The sequence below is a fragment of the Penicillium nucicola genome, assembly GCF_028828085.1.
Source record: "Penicillium nucicola strain IBT 29836 chromosome Unknown utg000001l, whole genome shotgun sequence".
Taxonomy (NCBI): Eukaryota; Fungi; Ascomycota; class Eurotiomycetes; order Eurotiales; family Aspergillaceae; genus Penicillium; species Penicillium nucicola.
In genome coordinates, this window is record NW_026643125.1 from 4,183,621 (window position 1) to 4,205,679 (window position 22,059).

Consider the following 22,059-nt stretch of genomic DNA (forward strand, 5'->3'; position numbering starts at 1 on the left):
CAGTTTCGAGATAGGTATATTAAGATTGGGGGGGTTTCGATATATAGGGATAAAGGTGAGTGAAAATAGACAAAATTTTGGTCTTTTGATCTGCAGAAGTAGGCTGCGAGTAATAACAGACCGACTGTTGCTATCTCGGTGCCGAAGACGTCAACTGCTGTAATTTGAGACAGAAACCCTAACTAATATGTAAACTTAACTATGTAGTAAAAGATATTTCCATTGGCCTGGAATGAACAGTGCTTGTTTGATACTTGCAGCTTCAGATCTACTCAAAGTCCACAGGAGGTACTCCTCTCTCTTCTAAGGCACCTTGAACGCTGTTTTGCATCGTCAAGATAGCCTGGTCCCAGGTGACAGTTCCTTCAGGTCGGGACCCGTGCGGCTCTTCTAGTCTCTGCTCTCGCGAGTGCTCAACGACTAGCCACATTAGCCAGCGAACCACTGAGACAGCTTTGTTCAGGTCTTTCTCTTTCAGAGTCACGCTGCTGAGATATGTACATAATGATGTGACGTCTTCGTTGTATGGGCCACTTGTTGCGAATGCCTCATGCCATGAGCCGACGGCATCTCTGAGATCTGGCAATTTCGAGAGGCGCTGCGATGTAAATACAGGTCGTCTGGGGAGCGGAGGGAGGGAGAGGCGTTTCTCTACTGGGACTTGTGCAGCAGAGGCAATTTGTCCTTGGCCCTGGGATGGGGGTCTTTGTAGAGGTGTAAGCGGTCGTGGGCGTTGTAACATGCGGGTACGTTTTTGTTCCGCTATCACTTCTTGTCGAATATCCTCAGGTAAAGCCGCAAGAAACTCAGCAGAAGCCTCTATTGGTTCTTCGGCACTAAGTGGTGCCTGTCTTGATGAACTATCTTCCTCGATCTCAGCAGATACAGCTGCTGGTGGGAGGGCAAAGCTCGACTGAGTGAGAGGCTTAGCCTTGTTTCCAAGTGATGCGCTCTTTGGTGGACGGCCACGTCTCTTCTTGGGTGGTGAAAATGGTCTTTTCAGCTTAAGAGAGGGAGCGGGCGGTGGCTGTTGGACAGGGGCTGCAGGGGCTGCCGCTGGTGTTGGAGGGTCGCCGGCACCCGATGAGTTGTTGTAGTATCCCAAGACTTCGTTACGAACATCATCGGGCAATGCTGCTAGGGTATCAGGGTCAAGTTGAGACTGGGGAGGAAGTTTTGTCGGCACAAATTGTCGGATTCCACGTGGGGGCGGACAAGGAGACCCAGAGCGGGTGTCTTGTCGAGGTTTTGCTTGGGCAACAAGCCTTGACCTGATATCCGCTGGCAGCTCCGAGACGACTTTGGGGTCTGCTTGAGTTGGCATGATGAACTGAGACCCCGAAACATTGAGAGGCTTGTGGGCACTATCGCTGAGTACTGGGTCTGCTTGAATGCGAACAGAATCCTCTTTACTTGGACTTTCAAGTTCATCGGGATCTATGTCTGCCATAATCTTCTTTCGCGGTGGTGATTTGAAAAAGTTGAGCTGTCGTTGGCTACTGTCCAGGCCGGAGGAGCCTGTCTTGACCGGTTCAAGTCTGGTCATTTGTACCCCAAGCCCTCTCAAATCTCCAGGTGAGAACTTGAAGCTTCTCAGCATTGAGATGGCTTCCTTGCCAATGATGTCTGGTGCATTTGTCGCAACGCCAAGGGTAACGCTTTTGTTAAAGGTATCACACTTCCCGTGTCCTAAATGCTTGACTGGCTCCAGCGGTGCATCCATCGCTCGTCGCATAACCTTGAGTGTGAGCTGCTTGCCCTTTACAAGGTTTTCCATCAGTCTGCGATTCAATTCCTCGCACAAAGATTTCACGAAGTCATCTGCCTGTTCCTGGTTGATAAATCGGATGCCCCAGTTGACCTCAGCCGAGACCGATTTCCTTACAACTTGGTCGCCAACTTCTGCTCGATCAATTCCACGGGAGTATTCCCACAATTTGATGCCAATTTTGGGACCCAATCCAGAGATCAATTTCTCTTTGGTGAGATCCCTGATGTCTTTCACATATTTTACTCCAAGTCCTTCCATCTTGGTTCCCATGTTATATCCAAATCCTGGGAGGTCTTGGACTGTGAGGTTTCCAATAAAGTCCAGGACAGCTTCAGGCTTCAATTGGAATTGGCCGGCAGGCTTGGCCTTTCTGAGTGCGACTTTTGCAAGCAGAATATTGCTACCAATGCCAACTGAGACTGCACATCCGGTCTTCTCTTTTATGGAATCCCGTAGATCTCGAGCTAGTTCCTCTGCTTTGGCCTGTTCACGATCAACGGACCCCTCTGAAATAGCATTGCCATCTGAACCACCGGCGTCTATACATGATTTGCTGACATCGATCAATGCCTCATCAATGCTGACACTTTGCACGATCCCATCAATAGCAAGTATTGAGCTGTAGAACTTGCGGCTGGCATCTTCGTAGGCAGGAAAATCGTAAGGGAGGACTTTCAGATCGGGACACGCTTGTAAAGCACCCTTCATCCACGTTCCATTTCTAACGCCTTTCGCACGTGCAGGGTAGTTGCAACTGGCAATCTCAGAGCCAGATCCAGAGCCATGAGCAATGGCAACCGGCTTATCTTGCAGTTCAGGGTGCTTGAGAAGGGATACAGCTGCGAAAAAAGAGTCGAAGTCAACATGCAAGATGTATCTCCGTGCACCTGGTGGTGACTTATTTTTTGATGTTTGAGACAGCGACTTTTCTTTCGTTGCTGCTTGGAGCTGAGTCTTCAATTCTGCTTTCCAGGTCGAAAGATGATGTAGACGGGACTCTCTGTAATACTGCTGCAGAAAATCGGGATTGCTGACACTGGACTTTTGCATTCGTGGGTCAGAAAGAAGCTGGGCATTGTATTCTTCAGATGTGAGGTCGGGTTTGTTAGGACTTGGCTGAAAAAGTGAGGGTTCCTCTATGACAACAGATGATGGCTCTGGTGCAGTGTCCTCCTTTAAACTTGGGGCTTGCCTCGGAGTTTGTACAAGTCGGTCACTGACGGGTGTATGATGTTGAGGTTGAGTGAGTGTCTGTTCTCCTGCTTCGCCTTCCGTGGTGAAGCTAGGGAAGTCGCCGTAGTCTGATTGGGATGGCTGGCTGGGCAAGGTTGGTGTTGGTTTTTGTGCTGATTGTGGTGCTGCAGATGGTGTCGCCGGTTTCGATGATGATCCAAGGTCCTCTTGGCCACCTAAGCTCCCGGCTCTCAGTTGGGAGTTATACCAACTGGTCCTTGTTTGCTCCTTGTAGCCAGTTCGGGGGCTATTTGTCTGGCTTATGAACCGGCCATCGCCAAATTTGAGCACCTTTTGTGCTTGGCCTTCATCTACAACTCTATATTCGTCCCATGGAAGGAGGCGTCCTGTCTTTATACTGTCGGTCACCCATGCTGGTTTCACTATGCGATATCGACGGAACTCTTCACATTTCTTGGGCGTGAGAGCACTGGCAATGACATGTGTTGCCACAGTCTTGCCATCCAGATATTGGAGAAAGCCACCCCCGTGGCTCACAATCAGGCGATGAAGATCTTGAAGTGAAGGCTGGGTATATCCATTCACATGGGCAACCACGCCACGGAATATCGGAGGGCAGTCACCAGCTGAGGCTCTGATTTCAGCGTCGAGGTTCTGCAGCTTCATTTTTTTCCGCCGCATGTAGTCCCCAAACCCGCCAAAGCTGGAGGCTTCATACTCTTCTCCTGCCTCATTGCTGAAGTCATCTAGAGGCGGTCAGACAAGCATATATGAAATTTTGAGACCAAGACGTACGATTTTCAATCCTTTTGCGCACAGCGCTTGAATTTGTCTCATGTCGGGAGCCCATGTTGGGCTACGACAACCACCATGGCCAGTATACCAAAAATAAGACTCCACGAATGGCGTCAAACGCGAGACGGCAATCACGCGTCACGGCAGAAGTCACGTGTACTGAGGCGGTGCAGCTGGCGGCAAAATGGGGCAGTTAATGGGCGGTGGACTTTCGCTGCTGTCATTGGCTGTTAAGGCGGTCGAGGCAAAGAAATTGGAGAAAAAAAATGTATAGCTATCTGCCGATCTTGCTCTCTTCCCTTCCTCCTTCATCCACACCTTATTGTCCTCGTGGTTCATTTCTTTTTTCGTTTGATCTTTTCATTCATTCTAAATAATCTTTATTATTTTCACTCTTCACAAAATGTCTGCCGTTCAGCCCGTCGCAGTCTATGCGCTCCGGGTTCCTCCCGGTGCCATGGTTGCTGCAGTTCCCAATGCTGCTGCTTCGGTGAGTTCAGATGATGTCTTTAGATGCAATGGTCTGTATTAATGTTATTCCAGTTCCGCATCAGTATGGCTGCCATTGATCCCGATGAGGAGCCTGAGTACGAGGATGACGCCGACTCGAGCAAGCCTGCCCGTGCTACCCTGAAGATTGTTCGCGCTCCTCCCGGTCTTGACCTCGATGAGGACTCCGACGATGAGGACTACAGCGACGAGGAGGAGGAAGACTCCGATGAAGAGGAGGAGGCCAACGGTGGCCCCAGCGACAAGGAGAAGGCCCGCAAGCTCAAGGCAGCTGCCGCCATGAAGGACCTCGAGGATGCTATGGAGGAGGATTCTGATGAGGGTGACGATGAGGACTTCGACCTGAAGGCCGCTATCTCCAAGCTGATCAAGGGCAAGGGTCCTGCCCTTGACGATGAGGACGATGAGTCCGAGGAGGGTCTTGAGCTCGACGAGAACGTTATCTGTACCCTCAGCCCCACCCAGGTAAGTTTTGCTGTTTCAATTTTTTTCCGTCTGAATACCGATAACTAACTTCCTTAACAGAACTGCCAACAGACTCTTGACATCACTGTCTGCGAGGGTGAGCCCGTCTTCTTCAAGGTTACTGGTAACCACACTGTCTTCCTGACCGGTAACTATGTCATTGGTCTCGATGAGGGTCACGACCACGACCACGACCATGACCACGATGATGAGGATGATGAGGACGACTATGACCTGTCCCCCGATGAAGATGAGCTCGATATCGACGAGATCATGGCCATGCAGGATGATGACGAGAGCGACGACCTTGATGCGATGGACGACCCCCGCGTCACCGAGGTCGACAGCGAGGAGGAGGCTGAGGCCCCCAAGCTTGTCCAGGCCAAGAAGGGCAAGAACAAGCGCGCCGCTGAGGAGGAGGCCAGCCTCGATGACCTGATGGCCAAGGCCACCAAGGCCAAGTCCACCAAGGCTGAGGAGCCCGTCCTTACCAAGGCCCAGCAGAAGAAGCTCAAGAAGAACAACGGTGACGCCGCCGCTGTTGAGCCCGAGGCCAAGAAGGAGACCAAGGCCGACAAGAAGGAGGCCAAGACCGACAAGAAGGTCCAGTTCGCCAAGAACCTCGAGCAGGGTCCTACCCCCTCCGGTGACAAGCCCACTGGCTCCCTCGGTCTGAAGGAGGTCCGTGGTGTCAAGATGGACGACAAGAAGCTCGGAAAGGGTGTTGCTGCCAAGAGCGGCAATGTTGTCGCCATGCGTTACATTGGAAAGCTCGAGAACGGCAAGGTCTTCGACTCCAACAAGAAGGGTAAGCCTTTCACCTTCAAGCTCGGCAAGGGTGAGGTTATCAAGGGTTGGGACATCGGTGTCGCCGGCATGGCTGTCGGTGGTGAGCGTCGCATCTCTATCCCTCCTGCCCTCGCCTACGGCAAGAAGGCTCTCCCCGGCATCCCCGCCAACTCCAAGCTCATCTTCGATGTGAAGCTCCTCGAGATCAAGTAAACATCTCGACATGACCCATTCATTTTTCTCGCCGGGGTGTTTGAGGATACCGGTTGAATTGCATGATTCCGTGATATCCATTGCTGTCTTTTTTTCCGCTCACTCTCCCACTCAACTAGTGGGGCTTAGACCGCGAGGAATGTGTCTCCCTGCATGGAAAAAGTGACTATCTTTTGTTGTCTTATGTGTATTTTTTACTTGTTTATGTCTGAATCAATCATATGATCTGTGAATTATTGATGGTATAGTAAAGACGGTGGTTCATGGGGTAGTCGCCAGGCTTGTAATATCCCAGACGGTGATTGATGTGCTGTCTGTAAAACATTGACATTTTCCTTTGGAATCGGTACTAGGAGAACCAGTATTATCAGAGAAGGTTTGCTATATATATATCTTGGCGGTTGATTCTTTTTTTGACATAGCGGTAGGATACGGGATAATCAATTGACGTGGTTTTAATTTTTAATTTTTGAAAATAATCGAAGCTTATCGTATGTGTCGAACGATGCTTAACGTTATATGAAGTGTCTTTGGTACTAAGTGTTGGGTGCTGAGCACAGTAATGAAAAGAGACAGTTGGAGTGTTAAAATGCACAAGATTAAATTTACTTTATGTAGCGTAACATCGAGCACTTCTCCATCAAGTTGGGCTTGTGGTTTAGTGGTATAATACTCCCTTAGCATGGGAGTGGTCCGGGGTTCGATTCCCCGCGAGTCCATTCTTTTTTTTTGTTTTTTTGTTTCTGATATGTTTTAAATATCATTTTTTGAGTTTATTTCGCTCTGATATTGCCCAAACTTTGGTTTATCTGAAAATTTAGCTTACGACTTCGAGCATACTCTTACCAAAGATCGAACCTTTTCATACGTGGACGGCTGAGCAACTTTTATCCTCCATCGAGATTTCATCAATGTGTAACTCCATTGATCGGGAGTCTGTCGTATGCTCCTTGAGTACTTGATGCATCAGACGGGACATATTCATTGAGATTTGACCCGAGCAACCGCAATAAGCTCCCCCGACACGTGGATCATGATTTGTGTCATCAGAGTTGTACCAGCTGCAGCTGAAAAAGAACCCCCAGAGAACCCAAGGCCACCTCCTATCGAGCAGAGCTTCTAAGCGGAAGGTATACGGACACATACCATGTTACTAGATGCACCAATCTGAACATCGAAATGACATCGGACCTTCGTACTCGCATAGAAGTCGGGCGTTGAACCAAAAAAAGCTAGATGAGTTAATCCCTTCACTATTTTCCAAGGTTGATATGTTGAAGATTGCCTCCCTCATCACAAAACAACTCACCAAAGATACTCCTGTGTCAGCGTCATGGCATTTCCCAATTACACTTCATATTTCTTTCGCGATGTTTTGAAACATATATGTGGACAGAAAGTCAAAGTATTTCCTTCGATGGGTTATCACTGACGCGATTTATGCCGAAATCGCTCTACGTGAATTGAGACAGCGCGAGGAAAGGTTACAAGCCAAAGTAAGTTTCTTAGAGAGACCGCAGCTCTCGAGTGCGAGAGTACACAACTCAGCTACGCAAGGCTCGAGATTGCAAAGCAAGAACTGTAAGAGATTCGTGTGAAGTATCTCGAGAAAGACTGCGACCTCTACCGAGCCGAGACTGAAATTGCTACGCCACTTAAGAAAAAATACAAAATTTTGAGACGTGATGCCAATGGTGTATGCGTGAAAGATTGGTCCAAGATTGCGCGGAGCATGGTGGATGCCGTAGTCGGAAATGCGGATGCTGTGAACGGAGGCATCTATCGGAGAAGAATAAAGGCATAGGCCACTACACGAAGGAATGTTTGTGCTTTGTTGAATTTCGTGGCTTCGAGAATTCAGAGGACGCAAAGAAACGACGTGCACAAGATCTAGAAACCCGACTTGAGACCAGAGAAGCTAGATATTGGCGAGACCGGTGGATCTGGCTTTTTCGGCTTCCAGATTCCTGGTGAAAACGCACCTTCCTTAAAAGAAATTGAATGAAAATGCAAGACAAGAAACTCTCGCTTATATGTTGCTCAAAAATATTTGACTCAATTGCTGGAATCCCACGGGCCTTCGACGACTTTATTGACGGCGAAGAGGTTTGATATTGTCCTGCCCTTCTTTGTATATGATGTGTTTTTGGCGGCGCAGCCTTTCTCTGACTGCTTGCTATATAGGATGGCCTTAGTGGCACCAAGGCAGAGTGCGTATGTCCTTAGGTACAGACCGTCTTAGAAAGAAGATCAAATAATTTAAATAAACAATATCTTTTGATTCGTCGGCCTCCACGATGCTATTAAAACCGCGGCTGTCAATACCCGCGAGGCCTTACTTTTCTATTGAGCCATCCTCCAGTGACTATCTCTCAGACAACGAATACCGGACTAACAACCGGCGTGGGGTGTGTGACCTAAACCATCTTTTTGTAGCGATAGAGTTCGTTGTGAACGTTGTTGATCACCTCGTTTCGGGGCTGTTCTTTTATATCTTCATTTTAGGCAAGACAAGTCAATCAACCGGTCAGCAATGATAATCGAATGCACTGACTCTTCTAATGCTAGAGCAAGCAAGTACTGAGTGAACTAGGTACCAACACACCTCGGGATATAAGTTAAGTTGCCGGCGCAGCCAAATGCATCAGATCAAAACATCGGAATGGAGGATGCCAAAAAAGGGCGGAAGAACTAGGTTCTTCTTTTTCCACCTATCCTTTCTCTTTAATGTTTCCTTATTTGCCTTTTGAGTACTTCACCCAACCCTCGCGAACCGGTTAAGACCAAGCCGGGTGTGGAATCCGCCCATTCCCCTTCTCTAACGCAGCCGTCGCCCTACGGTCGACCAGTAATCCCCTGAGCACTTTTGTTCATCGAAGCCTCGTTTTTAGTTTCCATGCTGATATGTATATTGGCTCTTGTAAACTGTAGATACAGGTATCATTCGTAGCTGCGGATATCTAAGAGAGCTCGATACTCTTCCCATCAGCCTGTTTAATATTGAGTGTGCTCACATCAACTCCCTTTAAAGTCCGCGCCTAATCCATAATAAGTAAATAAATCTTCATACCATGCCCACAAAAAGAACTCACATTGACCGCAATAATATCACTATACTTTCCACCATCGGCACGAGCATACATACTCACTCCGCAATTGGAGCAAAAGCCATGTGGGAAGTTCATGGTGCCGAATCGGTACTCCTATAACATATTAGACCGGAGAAATAAAATGGATGGACAAGACTGCTTAGCATACCTTGCGAGCGTTAGGTTCATTTTCTTGGAAAGTCACATCGTCCCGCGCAGCGTAAAGTAAAACATAGCCCTTGAGATCACAGATTGAACCTAAGTAGAATATTTGATTTAGTGTGTCGAAATGATTTTTGTCTTTTCGTTCCTCTCCCCAAGAAGGAAGGATGTACAATTGCAAGATTTCAAGGTTTGGTCTTCTATGGGTGGCGAGACCTTCACAGTGAATGCGACCTGTCCGCAGTGGCAACTGCCCTCATACGAGGTCTGTGAGGCATCAAATTCCGACATGGTGGGAGGAGGCAATCTCAAGCTTTCAAAGATAAGTTATCTTGCAGAATTTAAACGTAGTCAGATCTGGAAAAGGTAGGCTACTGCGGCTCATTTTATAGCGCATCTGGCCCGGGTCAGAGTGCCTGTACGCTAATAACCCGAAAGCTCCACGTCTCCTTTTCACCAAGACATGACCTTTTGCTGATATGGGCCAAGCTTATTGGAGAATATTACGGGTTCGATTTGTCTTACCCAAAGGCACTTAGGGCTACGAACTCGTATCTCGAAATGGAGATGGTTGCCTAGTACAATACACCTTATCATATCTTGCATAATACGATAACTGCTGCATAGCATCCCACTAAAAAGGAGAGCCGTCTCGTAAAGGCTCGCGATTAGCGAACATGGCGTTCAAAGAGAAAAGGAAATCATGGCCAGATGTAATCGCTCATGCGGGGTCTTTAATATATCCAAGGACGAATAATAACAGGCTGACAGAGTCTGACAGGGAAAAAGCAAAGATAAAGATCGAAAAAGATACAGTCCAGGAGCAAATATTGATTTTTTGATTAAGATAATCTAGATTTAAAATACAACCGGCCAAGTCAAACAGCCCAACGGGCTTCAACCTGCACTCGCTATTCGACAACATCATATCTCCGTCCCCACGAGGGTGGACTAGTCAGAAACCAAGACCGAAAGGGCGCTAGGAGTCTCGATCGCCGAGCTTCTTTGCGCTCCCGCTCGGTTCGTTGCATGTCCATCCAGACGGTTGGGGTGATAATTCGCGGTGGTGGGTGTGGATAGTTGGAGGTGCGGGATCCGTATCTGTTGTAGTCATGCTCGACTTTGGATGGGGAGATTTCTGGCCATCGGAGAGGTGGCTCTCTGGTGGTTGCTGATTGGGGCGGTTGCATGTATATGTCCTGATGCATGGATGTGCATGATATTGGATAGGCGACCGAGTGCGGTCTCGGTCTGGGTTGTGACCCTGTATTGTCCATTATATGACCCGAAAGGTCAGGTGGTGAGTTTGATTCGGATTTCTCGTTGCCATGAATTGAATTTGCTCGCGATTGGTGGTTTGTTTCTGGAGAATATTCCATCTCCATGCTCAAGTCGAATTTTCGGTTCATTGTTGTCTTCCCTGACATTGTAAAGTCGCGACAGAAAGCAGCATAGGATTCTTGCAGACGCATTTCTCTGACTGCTTCCACATCTACGCTATGGATCTCCTCCTCGATGTCTTCATGGATAGGCTCATAGATCATTGGCTCGTGGGATGGATCTGGGAGGTATGAGCCAGGCGAACCCGGCGCGTCCATCTGGGTTGCATCGTTGAGATCCTTAAGGTTCTTTTCGCTCAGTCGATGCTCTTGTACTCCAGATCCAAGGATTGTCTGAGATATCCTCTTAGAGACGCGCCTCGTCAGTTGCGTTACTGTATTTCTGCGACGCAGCGGACGTGGCGGTTGTTGCTCTGAGTCTGCAGTGGAGAAGGTCGTACTCGAGGTAAATGAAGCATTGTCATTGACAATTATAATGTCTGGCATGTTGTCATATGTATAGTCCGATTACCAGTGTTAAGATCGCTGGAGAGGAAGACCTAGGGTTGTTGAGGGACTAAATAATAGCCCCGACAACCAAGAACGCAACTCGGTTCAAGATGAAAGAATTGAAGATGAAACAACTGCAATCTACACAGACAATGAGCAAATGTTAGCGGTGAATACCCTGGTACTCTGCGCCGTCCTTTAGGATATACAGGATGGCACGTACCTCTAACAAGCAGATAAGAGTCTAGATGATCAAACCCCAGGCAGACTCTTTGTTCAACTGACAGGCTTCTGCGGAATTTCAAACTCAAGGATCTGCAGGGTCGGTCTGATCTACAATTTGTATAAAGAAAGAAATCTCCGGGGGAGCTCGGAGTCCCATATATTGAGCCAGAAAAAGAGCATGTGCCCTGCCTAGGCTAACAGTTATCGCAGGAACGTTCGCGCCTTGCCCTTTGCATAATCGGGGGGTACCGTGGGTACCACTACAGCAAGCCACCATATGCGAGGCGCTCCTCAAAGTACGTCAGAGGTCCTGGGGGTCTTGGAGGTCCAGTGCGGTCTCGCGATAGGCTTGGGTGGATTCCGGAGGGAGTCAGGCGGGCGTTGAAAGCCTCCCACAGGTTATGGAACTGACTGGTAGCTTTTGCCTCGAAACTCTCCTAGACAGTAGCACCGTACTGCTACAGTATTTGTGGTTAAACTCCTGAAACGAGGACAAAGGGGGCAGTGAGACATTCTAGTCACTACTACCCCATCGTTCACCGTGGCGCTGCTTAATAGTGCACTAGTCTCAGACATTACATGGAATGCACAGCGGAGATCACTGGCCTCGCTGGATTGGTCTCTATTGGCTGATTGTAAACAAAAAATCTTGGTCCGTAATGTGTGGTAAAATCCCTGCGAGTGGACCATTTCGGCCTCCATAACCATTCGGCCACGGTGAGTCCGGTTCAAGCCACCGGAGTTTAATTAGGAGGTCACAAGAGATCACAAGAGGTCACGAATCAGATCAAGATTCGATGTTTTGTTTACACTGTACGGTATAGATCTGAGTTTATTGAATAGTAGTACAATATCCCCGGGTCACATTACATGCCCTCGCGTCCAAGACCCCAGCGGCCAACCTCACGCATGGCTTCATCGCCGCCTTCAGCCAGGCGGCCGTTCGCATTGGAGGGGTTGCCGTTGCCCAGAACGCCAGCCACACACTGCCAGCCATTGCGACCACCTCCCCAGCGAAGGACTTCGTTCTTGTATCGCTCGCCGGCAGCACGATCAACAGCTGCCTGGCCAGATTGGAAGACATCTTGCCAGAGCTTGTTGGCGATCGCACGGTCAAAGATGTAGCTGTAGTAGGTAGCCCCGTAGCCGTACAAATGGCCGAAGAAGCCCTGCCACGAGGTGCGTGGCCGAATATTATCCGGATCGGGGAGACTGGAGTGCTGAGCGAAGACGTGGTGATAGATCTCGGTGGAGTCAATGCCAGCTGAACTAATCTCGGCAGGAATTGAATGATATGCTTGGTCAACAAGCGCCATAAGGATCTGCGCCTCGTTCTCCACAGCGCCGTAGATGGACCCGTGCGCAGTGCGGTCTAGTTCCATGCTCTGCATCATACTTTCAGATAGAGGTTCATCGGTCTTCCAATGGCGCGCATACAGAGAAAGAACCTCTGGCGCGGTCGCGAAACTTTCCATCAATACAGAAGGAAGTTCGGCGAAGTCCGTGGCGCATCGAGTTCCCGAGATGGATTGCAGAGGCGTCTGACCAAGGATGGAATGAACCGCGTGGCCCATCTCGTGGAACAACGTACGAACACTCTGCTCGCTCAGCAGGGTTGGATGACCCGAGCCATTGGCTTGAGGCTCCTGGAAATCGCATACGAGAGCAATGGTTGGTAATTGGCGCAGAGTCTTTGTCTCTGGGTCGACGCCCGTGGCCATCCCGTCATTCGGGTGAGCCGACTGGTTCATCGAGGCACATTCGGCAACCTCTTCAGCTGAGATCTCACGCGAACAGCGAAGAGTGAAATGTGCCGGATTTGGGTGCTTGCTGGGCCGGGTGAACAGGTCACAGTAAACGACTGCGATGTGCTTGTCCGATTCGTCCACGACATCGAGACGACGGACATCTGGATGCCAGGTCTCGCCAGGAGATGTTTCATGTGGAACAAGACGCACACCATAGAGACGCTCAAAAAGCCGAGAGAGACCTTGCATCACCGTTCCCAGTGAGAAGAATTCATTAATGGAACCCAGGTGACGAGAGCGACGGGAATGGGTATACTCCAAGACTCGCTTGTGAACGTAGAAGGCATGGTCCCACGGCTGCAATGAAGAACCTTTCAGTTCCTGCAGCTTGGATAATTCTTCACGAACTGGGCCACGGTTGCTTGAGGCAAGCGAGGTCAAGAAGTTCGATACTGCTTCAGGCGTCTTTGCCATCTTGTCACCAAGGGTCATGTGTGCAAAGCTGCTGTGGCCTGTAAGTTGGGCAAGTTCCGCTCTTTTAACCAAAAGCTCTTCAAGTCTTTGTAGTTGGCGTGTACTGGATGTGCGAGTGGCGAGATATATCTCTTTGCGAACTCCCTCATCACGCACCGAGCGCAGAGCAAGTCGAGGAACAACACCCATGGTTGGCACCGGGGCCTTCTTGTTCCATTTTTTAATTTTCTGAACAACGACAGGATCCAAACCCTGGAGTGCACTCGCAGGGAAGACCACCTGGGACTTCGCAGGCTCCGCACCGTTCATAAAATCGGATCCCAACTGGCTCACATCGTTTGAAAGATTCACGAATCGCTGCCGTACCTCTGGCGGCATATGAATAGCAGAGTTTGAGAAATCCTTGTTCAAGATCTGAGCGACAATCCTCTCGCTCTCGGTCCAGTGTGATGTAACCTCGGGGTTGTTCAAGGCTTTATTAAGCTGCTCGTGAAGGCCAGTGGTGGTATTCAAAACATTCATATACTCAAACATTAGAGCCCACGCCTGCGTGGCTGCTTCTTGTATCCGCGGATCAGGGTGTATGGTTCGAATGAAGTCCGACAGATCGATGACACGACATAGGAGATCACTGAGCCGGTCGAGGTCGCGTGCCAGTGCTCTGTATTCTTCCACGGTCGAGGCGGCAAGAACCTTGGTCACGATAGCCTGGCATCGTTGCAACGAGACATTTGCGAATGTCCTGAAGCCTTCGGGGCTTGTGAGGTATTGGTTCTGGACTAACCCAGCTCGTCTAGGGATCGTAGTGGTGCGTTGCTGGGAGTATTCATTCCAAAACGGCTGGGAATCAAACATACGGCGTAGGGTCTGGTCATCAGTCTTCTTCCCTGGCGCACTGTTATCTGCTGGGACATGTTCAAATGGCGTTGGCGAGGCTGATGCGGCGCTCTCGAAAGCTCGGGACTGGGACTGCAGGTGCAGGCATTTGCGGCATGTCCACGATCGTCGCGCAGTGCGAAGCATTGTAGCGACAGTATTAAGACCAGAACAAAGACATAGGAAAGAAACCCAAATCAGAATCCCAAGAATCCAAAGAGTCCAGTTGAAGGAGAACGGGCAATGACGGAGTTTTCTGGAGGTTCCGCCGAGCCGAAGAATTCCCGTCTGGATCCAACACGACTTTGCTTCCACCTTCAAACCTCAGCTCCCCTACTCCTCCTCCCCCACACCCCCCAGGATGTCGTTCCGGCCGATGTTGCAACAGGTATGCTGAAGCTCTTTTGCTCTTGACTTACCCGATGCAATTGATTCCTCTATGTCGTGCCCTGCTGACTTGTGCCTAGCGGGCTGTGGCTCCGATCGCAGCCACTCTCCTCGCGGGAGGCATTGCTTTGTACCCCAAGCAGACAGCGTTTGCAGAAGAGCCTCGAGACAACGTATGATGATCTTTCTCCTGATATCACTGAAAACCCCCAGCTCCTGGCTGGCCCTGACACGACCACTTGCCCAATATAGCGCAAACCGATCTACGATGACTTCCCAGCCGACATCCCCGAACCCTCCAAACCCGCACAACCTGCCCAGCCCGCGGCTACTCAGCTGTTCTCTGCACCGGCTGTGCAACAAGCCCCCTCCTCGCCCACCCCGACAGATATCCTGACCGCCCAGGTCCGACAAGCCCGTCTTTTCCTTTACTCCAACTCCCTTGCCGCCGAGAACGGCTTCAACAACTTCCTGTCTCGGGCCCTCAACATCGAAAACTGCTTCACCAACACCGTTGCCTCGCTCGCACCTTCGCCCGAGTCTGGTGAGCGCCTGCTCCCCGGCGGTGTCTATGCTGTCGTGGCTGCCATGGCCGGTTCGATCGTTTCCCGTAACCGTGGTATCTTCCTCCGCACTGCGTCGCCAATTGCTTTTGGTACCGCTGCTGCCTACACCCTTCTTCCAGTTACTATGCGCAATGTCGGAGACCTTGTGTGGGAGTATGAGAAGAAGGTTCCTGCCGTTGCGGAGCAGCACATCGCTATCCGTGAGCGAGCGGAGCACATCTGGTTCACTGGTGTTGCGCACAGCGGGATGGCGCGCCAGATGATGGAGGAGAAGATTGGTGACACTCGCAAGAAGCTGGAGGCACTTGTGAGCAAGGGCCACTAAATTTGAACCCCGGATGGAAGCTATAGAGAGGATTTGTTTGTTGCATATGTACGCCTAGAACTCCTAGATCCGAACACATAACCGGATTGGTTCCTTTTGTTTCTCAAATGTTTGCTCTTTTAGTATCTCATTGTAGTCGGCTATGTAGCCCACTTAAAAGGAGGAGTCTTTTGAATTTCGTGATGGTACTCTACATTAAAAGGGTCGCAGATATCTCGCTCATTCTTCCTCTGTCGGTCCTGGTGCACCCTCCGGCGCCTCGTATGCAGTTGTAGGACTTTCCGAATGAGATTGCGAGAGTCCGACCTTGGGAGGGGGAGGGAGAGGAGTTCCATGCCTCGAAGGCGCAAAGTCTTGCTCCCGACTCTTCTGTTCACCTTCAGCAAAGTAATCATCGAAGGCCCTGTTGGGCGAGGCCGAAGGTCGGTGTCTTCCTGCACGACGGCTTGCTGGAGACCTATTATCTGATGGCGAAGCAGTTCTTTGCGAAGCCAAGGGCGGTGGTGCTGTCATGTTCGCAGGAACCAAGAACTGGCCAGAGGCAGGCATAATTTCTGGCCCAGTACCTGCAGGGCCACCTACTGGGGCGGCAGCACTGTCATCGCGTGTCTCGAAAACGACCTCTCCGGGTGCCTCCACTTCTTCGCCGAGTCCAATGGGCAGTCGGTGCAGGGCTCCGAATCCTAGCTCAGCACCGAGGGCCCCCGCACCACCCCAACCTCTTGTTGGCACCAGCTCAACCTCACGAACCACATCGAATTCACTGTTGTAAACCCATAGAACTAATGTGCGGTCTAGGTGGTCTTCAACCAGCTCTCCAAGTGCGGACTCCCCTCTTAATGTCCCACTTGGGGTTCCAATGATGTAGTCTGAATAGGGCAGCAAACCAGCACGGTATGCTGGGCTGAGAGGTGATGGGATGGCTATGACATGCCAGATATTTTGTGTGGAGGAAAGGGGAGCCAGCTGGAGTGCGAGACCGAGAGATGGGTTCGTTGGAGGGACAGCATGCGTGATAGTGTGAGTTCGTTGGCCCTAGTAAGTCCAAAACTTAGCTATGTCTCGATTCCAGTGAGAAATTTGACTTCTTACCTTTGCGCTCCATACTTCCAGAGTCAAGCTTGCTCCAGCGCAATTTCGCACTTCTGTCGCAAAGAGGTTGGGGTCCGGATCTTCCTGTTGGTTGGTGTAAGCGATGCTATAATGCCGAGTCGTGCTCTAGCTCCGTAGACAAACAATTGTATGACCATTAATTCCAACAATAAAGTCAAACCATGGCTCCAGAGGCAGCTCCGGGTCCTTGTTGCGGAGCACCTGGAAGCCGAACGCGTTGTCGTTTGGTCCGTTTCGAGGCTGTTGGCCGGGCTCTCCGTCCAGTCGGCCAATAAATCGGTTCAAAGCACCAAACATTGTCGGTAAGTGCACAAAGGGATGTGTGATCAAGTGAGGGCCAAATGTACCTGTGTTGTTACGGCCTGAGAGCTGGCCGGACGAAGAGACAAACAGTGCAAACACCCGCATCTTTATCGGTTATCGAGCATCGATCGTCTTGCTTTATCAAACATCATGGCGGACGAAGAAGAAGCTCCTCCGGAGGTGCATCACTACAGTAGTCTCCAGGAGGTCCCCTGGGACATTCAGAAGTAAGTTATCCAATGGTTCAAATTGACCAATGCTAAGTCTATGTCAAGTTATTGGGCTCAACGCTACCGGATCTTCTCCAAGTACGATGAAGGTGTATGGCTGACCGATGATGCTTGGTTTGGCGTTACGCCTGAACCAGTGGCCAAGTTAGTAATCCAAAACCGCTCTTACTGTCTTGTTACTGACGGCATTTAGTCGAATTGCCACGCAAATTGCCGAGTCCGCGCCTGCTGGACGTAGCATTCTGGTCGATTGCTTTGCTGGCGCAGGTGGAAACACAATCGCATTTGCATTGACCGGGAAATGGAAGCGCGTGTACGGAATTGAGAAGAATCCCGCTGTCTTGAAATGCGCAAAGCACAACGCAAAAATCTACGGCGTCGAGAACAAGATCACTTGGTTCGAAGGTGATTGCTTTGAGATCCTCAAAAATCAACTTAGAGAACTGGGTCCATACAGTGTTGTATTTGCAAGTCCCCCGTGGGGAGGTAAGCACATAATCACACTTGATTCTACGACTGAAACTAATCGTATCAGGCCCCGGATATCGTTCAGATCAGGTATTCAACCTGAAGACGATGGAACCATACTCACTACAAAGGTTGTACGATGAGTACTCTGTGTTCAGCAAGCATATGGTTCTATACATTCCAAGGACATCTGATTTGAAACAGATGGCAAAATTAGTTCCTGACGGCCACAAGGCTACGGTGATGCACTATTGTATGGAGGGTGCGAGCAAGGCGTTGTGTATTTTCTACGGGGATTTCAATGTTTCATGACTGACGTTGCCTACGCTTGATAAAACCACATTTCACTATACCAATTTTTCTTCCTCTTATTGAATCTCTAACCCAGCTATATCTGAATGATATTTTGAGCGCGTATTGTCTCGAAGCCTATTGATCTATCACGAGCTGATTGCCATTTCGGGTTAGCGTAAAACCCGCGCATCTTGGAACCCGCGGCCGTTTTCCATCTTGACTTCTTCTCTCACTCAGACCTTACCTTTCTTGCTTCGCACTCTCTCACTTTCTGGCTGCAATAGCTAGAAAAGACGCATTATTTCTTTTGCATACACCGATTCCAACCAGATGCCCGTCGTTTGAATCGCGAGCCGCCCGTCTGGCTAGCGCCTACGTTTACGACCTCAGCTTTCTCTTACTTCTCTCTTGAATCTGAACCGACCTTGTCTTCTTACCCTGTCGACCATCCTATTGCCTCAAAGCCATCATTACCGCAATCATGCCTCACGCGACACAGAAGAAAGTCCCGGAGGACGAGGACGATGACTTCAACAATGTGATGCAGCAGCTCAACAGCTACGAGAACAACGGACCATCTCTAGATTTTCTTTCGCGCGATTTAGATGTTGGCGAGAAGGCCGACGATGCGATCGATTATGAAGATTTCGACGACGACGAGCTTCCAGAAGAAGAGGTACACGCTGCCCCAGCTCTGCCCGCGGTGGACGACAATGACGAAGACCCTTTCGCGAACCTGGGCTCCGACGATGCCGCTCTTTTCGGGAACGGCGATGATATTTTTGGTGACCAGGCTACGGGGGCTCAGGCACAAGAAGATAACCTTGATGATCTATTTGGCGAAGGGTCTTTCTCTCCACCTCCTCCTGCTGGGCAGGAGGACCTTACCAGTGGTCTTTTTGAAGATGAACAGATGCCCTTGACCAATGAGCCAGTTGAGCTCCCACCCATTCCTCCTGCCCCCGCCCCCGAGGCAGAACAGATGCCCATGGATGAAGATATTCCGGACGATTCCAGCATCATGTCAGACGACATGGACCCCGCTACACTTCGCGCTTGGAAGCTCCAGCAAGCACTCTTCGCTATGTCCGGGCCCGAAAATCCACCTGCTCCTCCAGAAAACCGTGAAGAACTTCTGCATTCATTATTTCCTTCGTTTAATCGCAATGAACTTCCACGATGGTTGGAACTTATTCCACACAAGAAAGCTATCTTCATCGGAAAACAGCCCACCAAGCCTCCTAAACCTGTTCTACCCACAAAAGTGAATATCGAGCTTGCGGCGGACCAGGAGCGCACATTTCGAACAGGACAGCCCCTCAAGCGTGGTCTTGAAAACGATTCTCTGGGCATTGTGATGATCACTCAAACGACACCAGAAGAAGAGGAAGAAGAAAAAGAAGACCTTGAGATGGGCGATGCAGATGGCGATGATCCGCTGCCAGGTGGCATTACGATGCAAGATCTTCGGACTATTTGCGCGGACTGGGATATGGTGGATGATATCCTCATTGCGGAGCCGGAAGAAGATCCTAAAGATACTGTTTTCGAAGATGACGAGCCGGATTGGCTTATGGACGATGATGTGCCGAAGAAGAAGCGAAAGACTGGCCCAAGCCCAATGGACGTTATCGCAATGTCTCATATTGATATTCCGCTGTTGGATGACCCTGAACAAGCCACGATGAAGATTGCGAAAAAGGTCACCATTGATTTGAACGATCCAAACATTCTCGTCGACGAGACCAGCGCAGATGCTATTGCAAACAAGCCGAAGCACGCTCCCCGATCCAGAGATGAGGTGGACTTGAATTTGACTCGTCGTCTTACTTCTCGTTACAATATCTCAAATGACCAAGCGTACGACATGCTCAAGCAGAACCATCAGAACAAGATCCGCAGTACTCTTGGCAATGTGACTCTTGAACACGCCCTGCCCGCTCTCCGCTTGCAGTGGCCTTACTACAAGACCGAATTGGCCAAGGCTGAAGCCCGATCTTTCCACCGGCCCTCCATGGCCTTCCGACCCGGACAAACATCTTGGTTCAAAAATCCTGTCCACATCAAACGCAAGCAGCAACGTGGACGAGACGCAAAGAGTGTTTACGATACAACAAAGGCATTATCTATGGCAGACAACTCTAATGTGCTTCTTGTGGAATACTCCGAAGAGGTTCCTATGATGCTCGCCAATTTCGGAATGTGCAACCGATTCATCAACTACTACCGACGGAAGAACATTGACGACCCAACGCGTCCTAGAGCAGAGATTGGTGAGACAGCCGTGCTGTTGCCACAAGACAAGAGTCCGTTCTCAATTTTTGGTCACGTTGACCCTGGTGAAATCGCCCCTGCGATCTCGAACTCCATGTACCGAGCACCGCTTTTCCCCCACCAGCCAAAGACTACGGACTTCCTGATTGTCCGCAGCAGTACTGGCGAGGCCGGTAGTAGCTACTATCTGCGCAACATTGAAAACTTCTTTGTCGCAGGACAACAGTTCCCCTCCGTGGACATTCCTGGTCCGCATTCGCGTAAGGTGACCACCGTTGCCAAGAACCGCATGAAAATGCTAGTCTATCGTTTGTTGAAGAAAAGCCCAGACGAGCGACTCGCAATCAGTGATGTTACTGCTCATATCCCCAATACGACTGATATGCAGAACCGGCAGAAGGTCAAGGATTTCCTCCAACACGACAAGGACACCAAATACTGGAAGCCATTGGATCCGGTTCTTCCAGACCAAGACACCATTCGCGCTTGGGTGCAGCCCGAAGATGTTTGTCTTCTGGAATCCATGCAGATTGGTCAGCAACATCTCCACGATACCGGTTATGGCAATGATGCGGAAAACAACAACGAAAATGAAGAAGACGAAGAGCTGGAAAGCTTTGAGCAGCAAATGGCTCCCTGGAAAGCGACTCGCAATTTCCTGCTTGCCTCTCAGGGCAAGGCTATGCTGAAGCTCCATGGCGAGGGTGATCCCACTGGTCGTGGCGAGGGTTACAACTTCATCAAGACTAGCATGAAGGGTGGGTTCAAGGCGATCGGTGAAAGTGTTGAGGACAAGCTCGATGCTCAGCGACTCAAGGAGCTTGGTGGCCACAGCTACAATGTTGCTCGTCAACAAAAATCATATGAAACATCCATTCGTCGTATTTGGGACGCTCAAAAGGCCAGCTTGTCCTCTACTGTCGAACATTCCGACCAGGAGAGTGATGTTGACCACGAAGAGGAAGAAGACCAATACCATAAGCCCACACCTCGATCCGAAGCACCCACACCTGTACCATACCGTCGCGATGATGAGACAACCAGCCAGTTTAGCAAAATGAGTTTCGGAGATTCTCGCGGCAAGGTCATGCGTATCATCCGCCAGGTCAAAGAAGCCAACGGCGAGATTGTCGAAAGAGAACAGCTTGTCTGGGATCAACGTGTTATCAGACACTACATGCAGCACCGCCATCGCAGCGCAGCACTGCACACCAAGCTAGAATCCATCCAACCAACCGGCGACCCCGAAGTCGATGCCCGCAACCGCAAGCTGATCGAAGCCGAGCTCGGCCGTCTGAACCGCAACAAGGAGCGCCGCTTTGCTCGCGAGAAGCAGAAGGGTATCCCTCGTGCCGGCGATCCGGACGGCAAGCCCGCTGGTACTCAGCGCAAGTGTGCCAACTGTGGTCAGGTCGGACATATCAAGACCAACAAAAAGCTTTGCCCCTTGCTCAATGGTACCATGAAGCCCGAAGACCGCGTGACTGACTCGGCTTTCTCCATGAGCGCGCCGGTGCTTTAATGATTCTTCACCTTTTTTTTTATCATACCTCATTTGTCATATCGCTCCATCATCTCCGTTCTCAATCTTCAATCTTGATACCCAACAGGCGGAGAAGCCTATTCTAAGTTTATGCTTCGATACCCTGCGTTTCTTCTACAGATTATGGCCACTTAGCCCGGGGCCATTAGTGCCATCCTACTGCCTGTCTTCATTCACTGGCGTTGTGATTTTGCCCTTATTTGTTGTGTGTTATCATGGGATTTTCGGGTATCGGTTTATTCTTAACAGATTTTAAGCAATTCCATAGCCAAAATATCACTTTCCTGCTTGCTAGATTCCAGTTATAGTTCGTACTGTCCTTCATTGTAGATCGGTATATAAGTTAAGGAATGTAGAAGCTAGAATGATAGACAGAAGACAATACCCTGCGAGGCTATATGTTCATTGCTAATGAT

The 22,059-nt window shown here is 49.9% G+C and overlaps 9 protein-coding genes across 9 annotated transcripts; 4 read left to right on the top strand and 5 right to left on the bottom strand.

Annotated features, from left to right (window-relative positions):
* Positions 1–268: 268 nt before the first annotated feature.
* N7511_001579 (putative DNA damage repair protein Mus42) lies at positions 269–3,815 on the bottom strand (the record flags this gene model as incomplete). Its single annotated transcript, XM_057124004.1, has 2 exons — positions 269–3,711; positions 3,761–3,815. The coding sequence occupies 2 exons, from the start codon at positions 3,813–3,815 to the stop codon at positions 269–271; spliced, it is 3,498 nt and encodes a 1,165-aa protein (XP_056989737.1).
* Positions 3,816–4,163: 348 nt separating this feature from the next.
* Positions 4,164–5,737, top strand: N7511_001580 (FKBP-type peptidyl-prolyl cis-trans isomerase; the record flags this gene model as incomplete). Its single annotated transcript, XM_057124005.1, has 3 exons — positions 4,164–4,250; positions 4,304–4,735; positions 4,796–5,737. 3 exons carry the CDS (start codon positions 4,164–4,166, stop codon positions 5,735–5,737), a joined length of 1,461 nt encoding a protein of 486 aa, XP_056989738.1.
* A 2,960-nt stretch (positions 5,738–8,697) lies between these two features.
* On the bottom strand, positions 8,698–9,279 carry N7511_001581 (GFA family protein; the record flags this gene model as incomplete). Its single annotated transcript, XM_057124006.1, has 4 exons — positions 8,698–8,775; positions 8,830–8,940; positions 8,996–9,084; positions 9,162–9,279. The coding sequence occupies 4 exons, from the start codon at positions 9,277–9,279 to the stop codon at positions 8,698–8,700; spliced, it is 396 nt and encodes a 131-aa protein (XP_056989739.1).
* A 620-nt stretch (positions 9,280–9,899) lies between these two features.
* Positions 9,900–10,814, bottom strand: N7511_001582 (uncharacterized protein; the record flags this gene model as incomplete). The annotated part of the gene is made up of 1 exon (XM_057124007.1): positions 9,900–10,814. The coding sequence occupies one exon, from the start codon at positions 10,812–10,814 to the stop codon at positions 9,900–9,902; it is 915 nt and encodes a 304-aa protein (XP_056989740.1).
* Positions 10,815–11,908: 1,094 nt separating this feature from the next.
* N7511_001583 (mitochondrial intermediate peptidase) lies at positions 11,909–14,287 on the bottom strand (the record flags this gene model as incomplete). Its single annotated transcript, XM_057124008.1, has 1 exon — positions 11,909–14,287. The coding sequence occupies one exon, from the start codon at positions 14,285–14,287 to the stop codon at positions 11,909–11,911; it is 2,379 nt and encodes a 792-aa protein (XP_056989741.1).
* Positions 14,288–14,501: 214 nt separating this feature from the next.
* N7511_001584 (MICOS complex subunit MIC26/MIC27) lies at positions 14,502–15,418 on the top strand (the record flags this gene model as incomplete). The annotated part of the gene is made up of 3 exons (XM_057124009.1): positions 14,502–14,528; positions 14,608–14,700; positions 14,780–15,418. 3 exons carry the CDS (start codon positions 14,502–14,504, stop codon positions 15,416–15,418), a joined length of 759 nt encoding a protein of 252 aa, XP_056989742.1.
* A 219-nt stretch (positions 15,419–15,637) lies between these two features.
* N7511_001585 (uncharacterized protein) lies at positions 15,638–16,828 on the bottom strand (the record flags this gene model as incomplete). Its single annotated transcript, XM_057124010.1, has 3 exons — positions 15,638–16,453; positions 16,511–16,594; positions 16,655–16,828. 3 exons carry the CDS (start codon positions 16,826–16,828, stop codon positions 15,638–15,640), a joined length of 1,074 nt encoding a protein of 357 aa, XP_056989743.1.
* Positions 16,829–16,984: 156 nt separating this feature from the next.
* Positions 16,985–17,844, top strand: N7511_001586 (RNA methyltransferase; the record flags this gene model as incomplete). Its single annotated transcript, XM_057124011.1, has 4 exons — positions 16,985–17,061; positions 17,110–17,208; positions 17,258–17,550; positions 17,600–17,844. 4 exons carry the CDS (start codon positions 16,985–16,987, stop codon positions 17,842–17,844), a joined length of 714 nt encoding a protein of 237 aa, XP_056989744.1.
* Positions 17,845–18,307: 463 nt separating this feature from the next.
* On the top strand, positions 18,308–21,622 carry N7511_001587 (DUF3591 domain-containing protein; the record flags this gene model as incomplete). The annotated part of the gene is made up of 1 exon (XM_057124012.1): positions 18,308–21,622. One exon carries the CDS (start codon positions 18,308–18,310, stop codon positions 21,620–21,622), a length of 3,315 nt encoding a protein of 1,104 aa, XP_056989745.1.
* Positions 21,623–22,059: the final 437 nt, after the last annotated feature.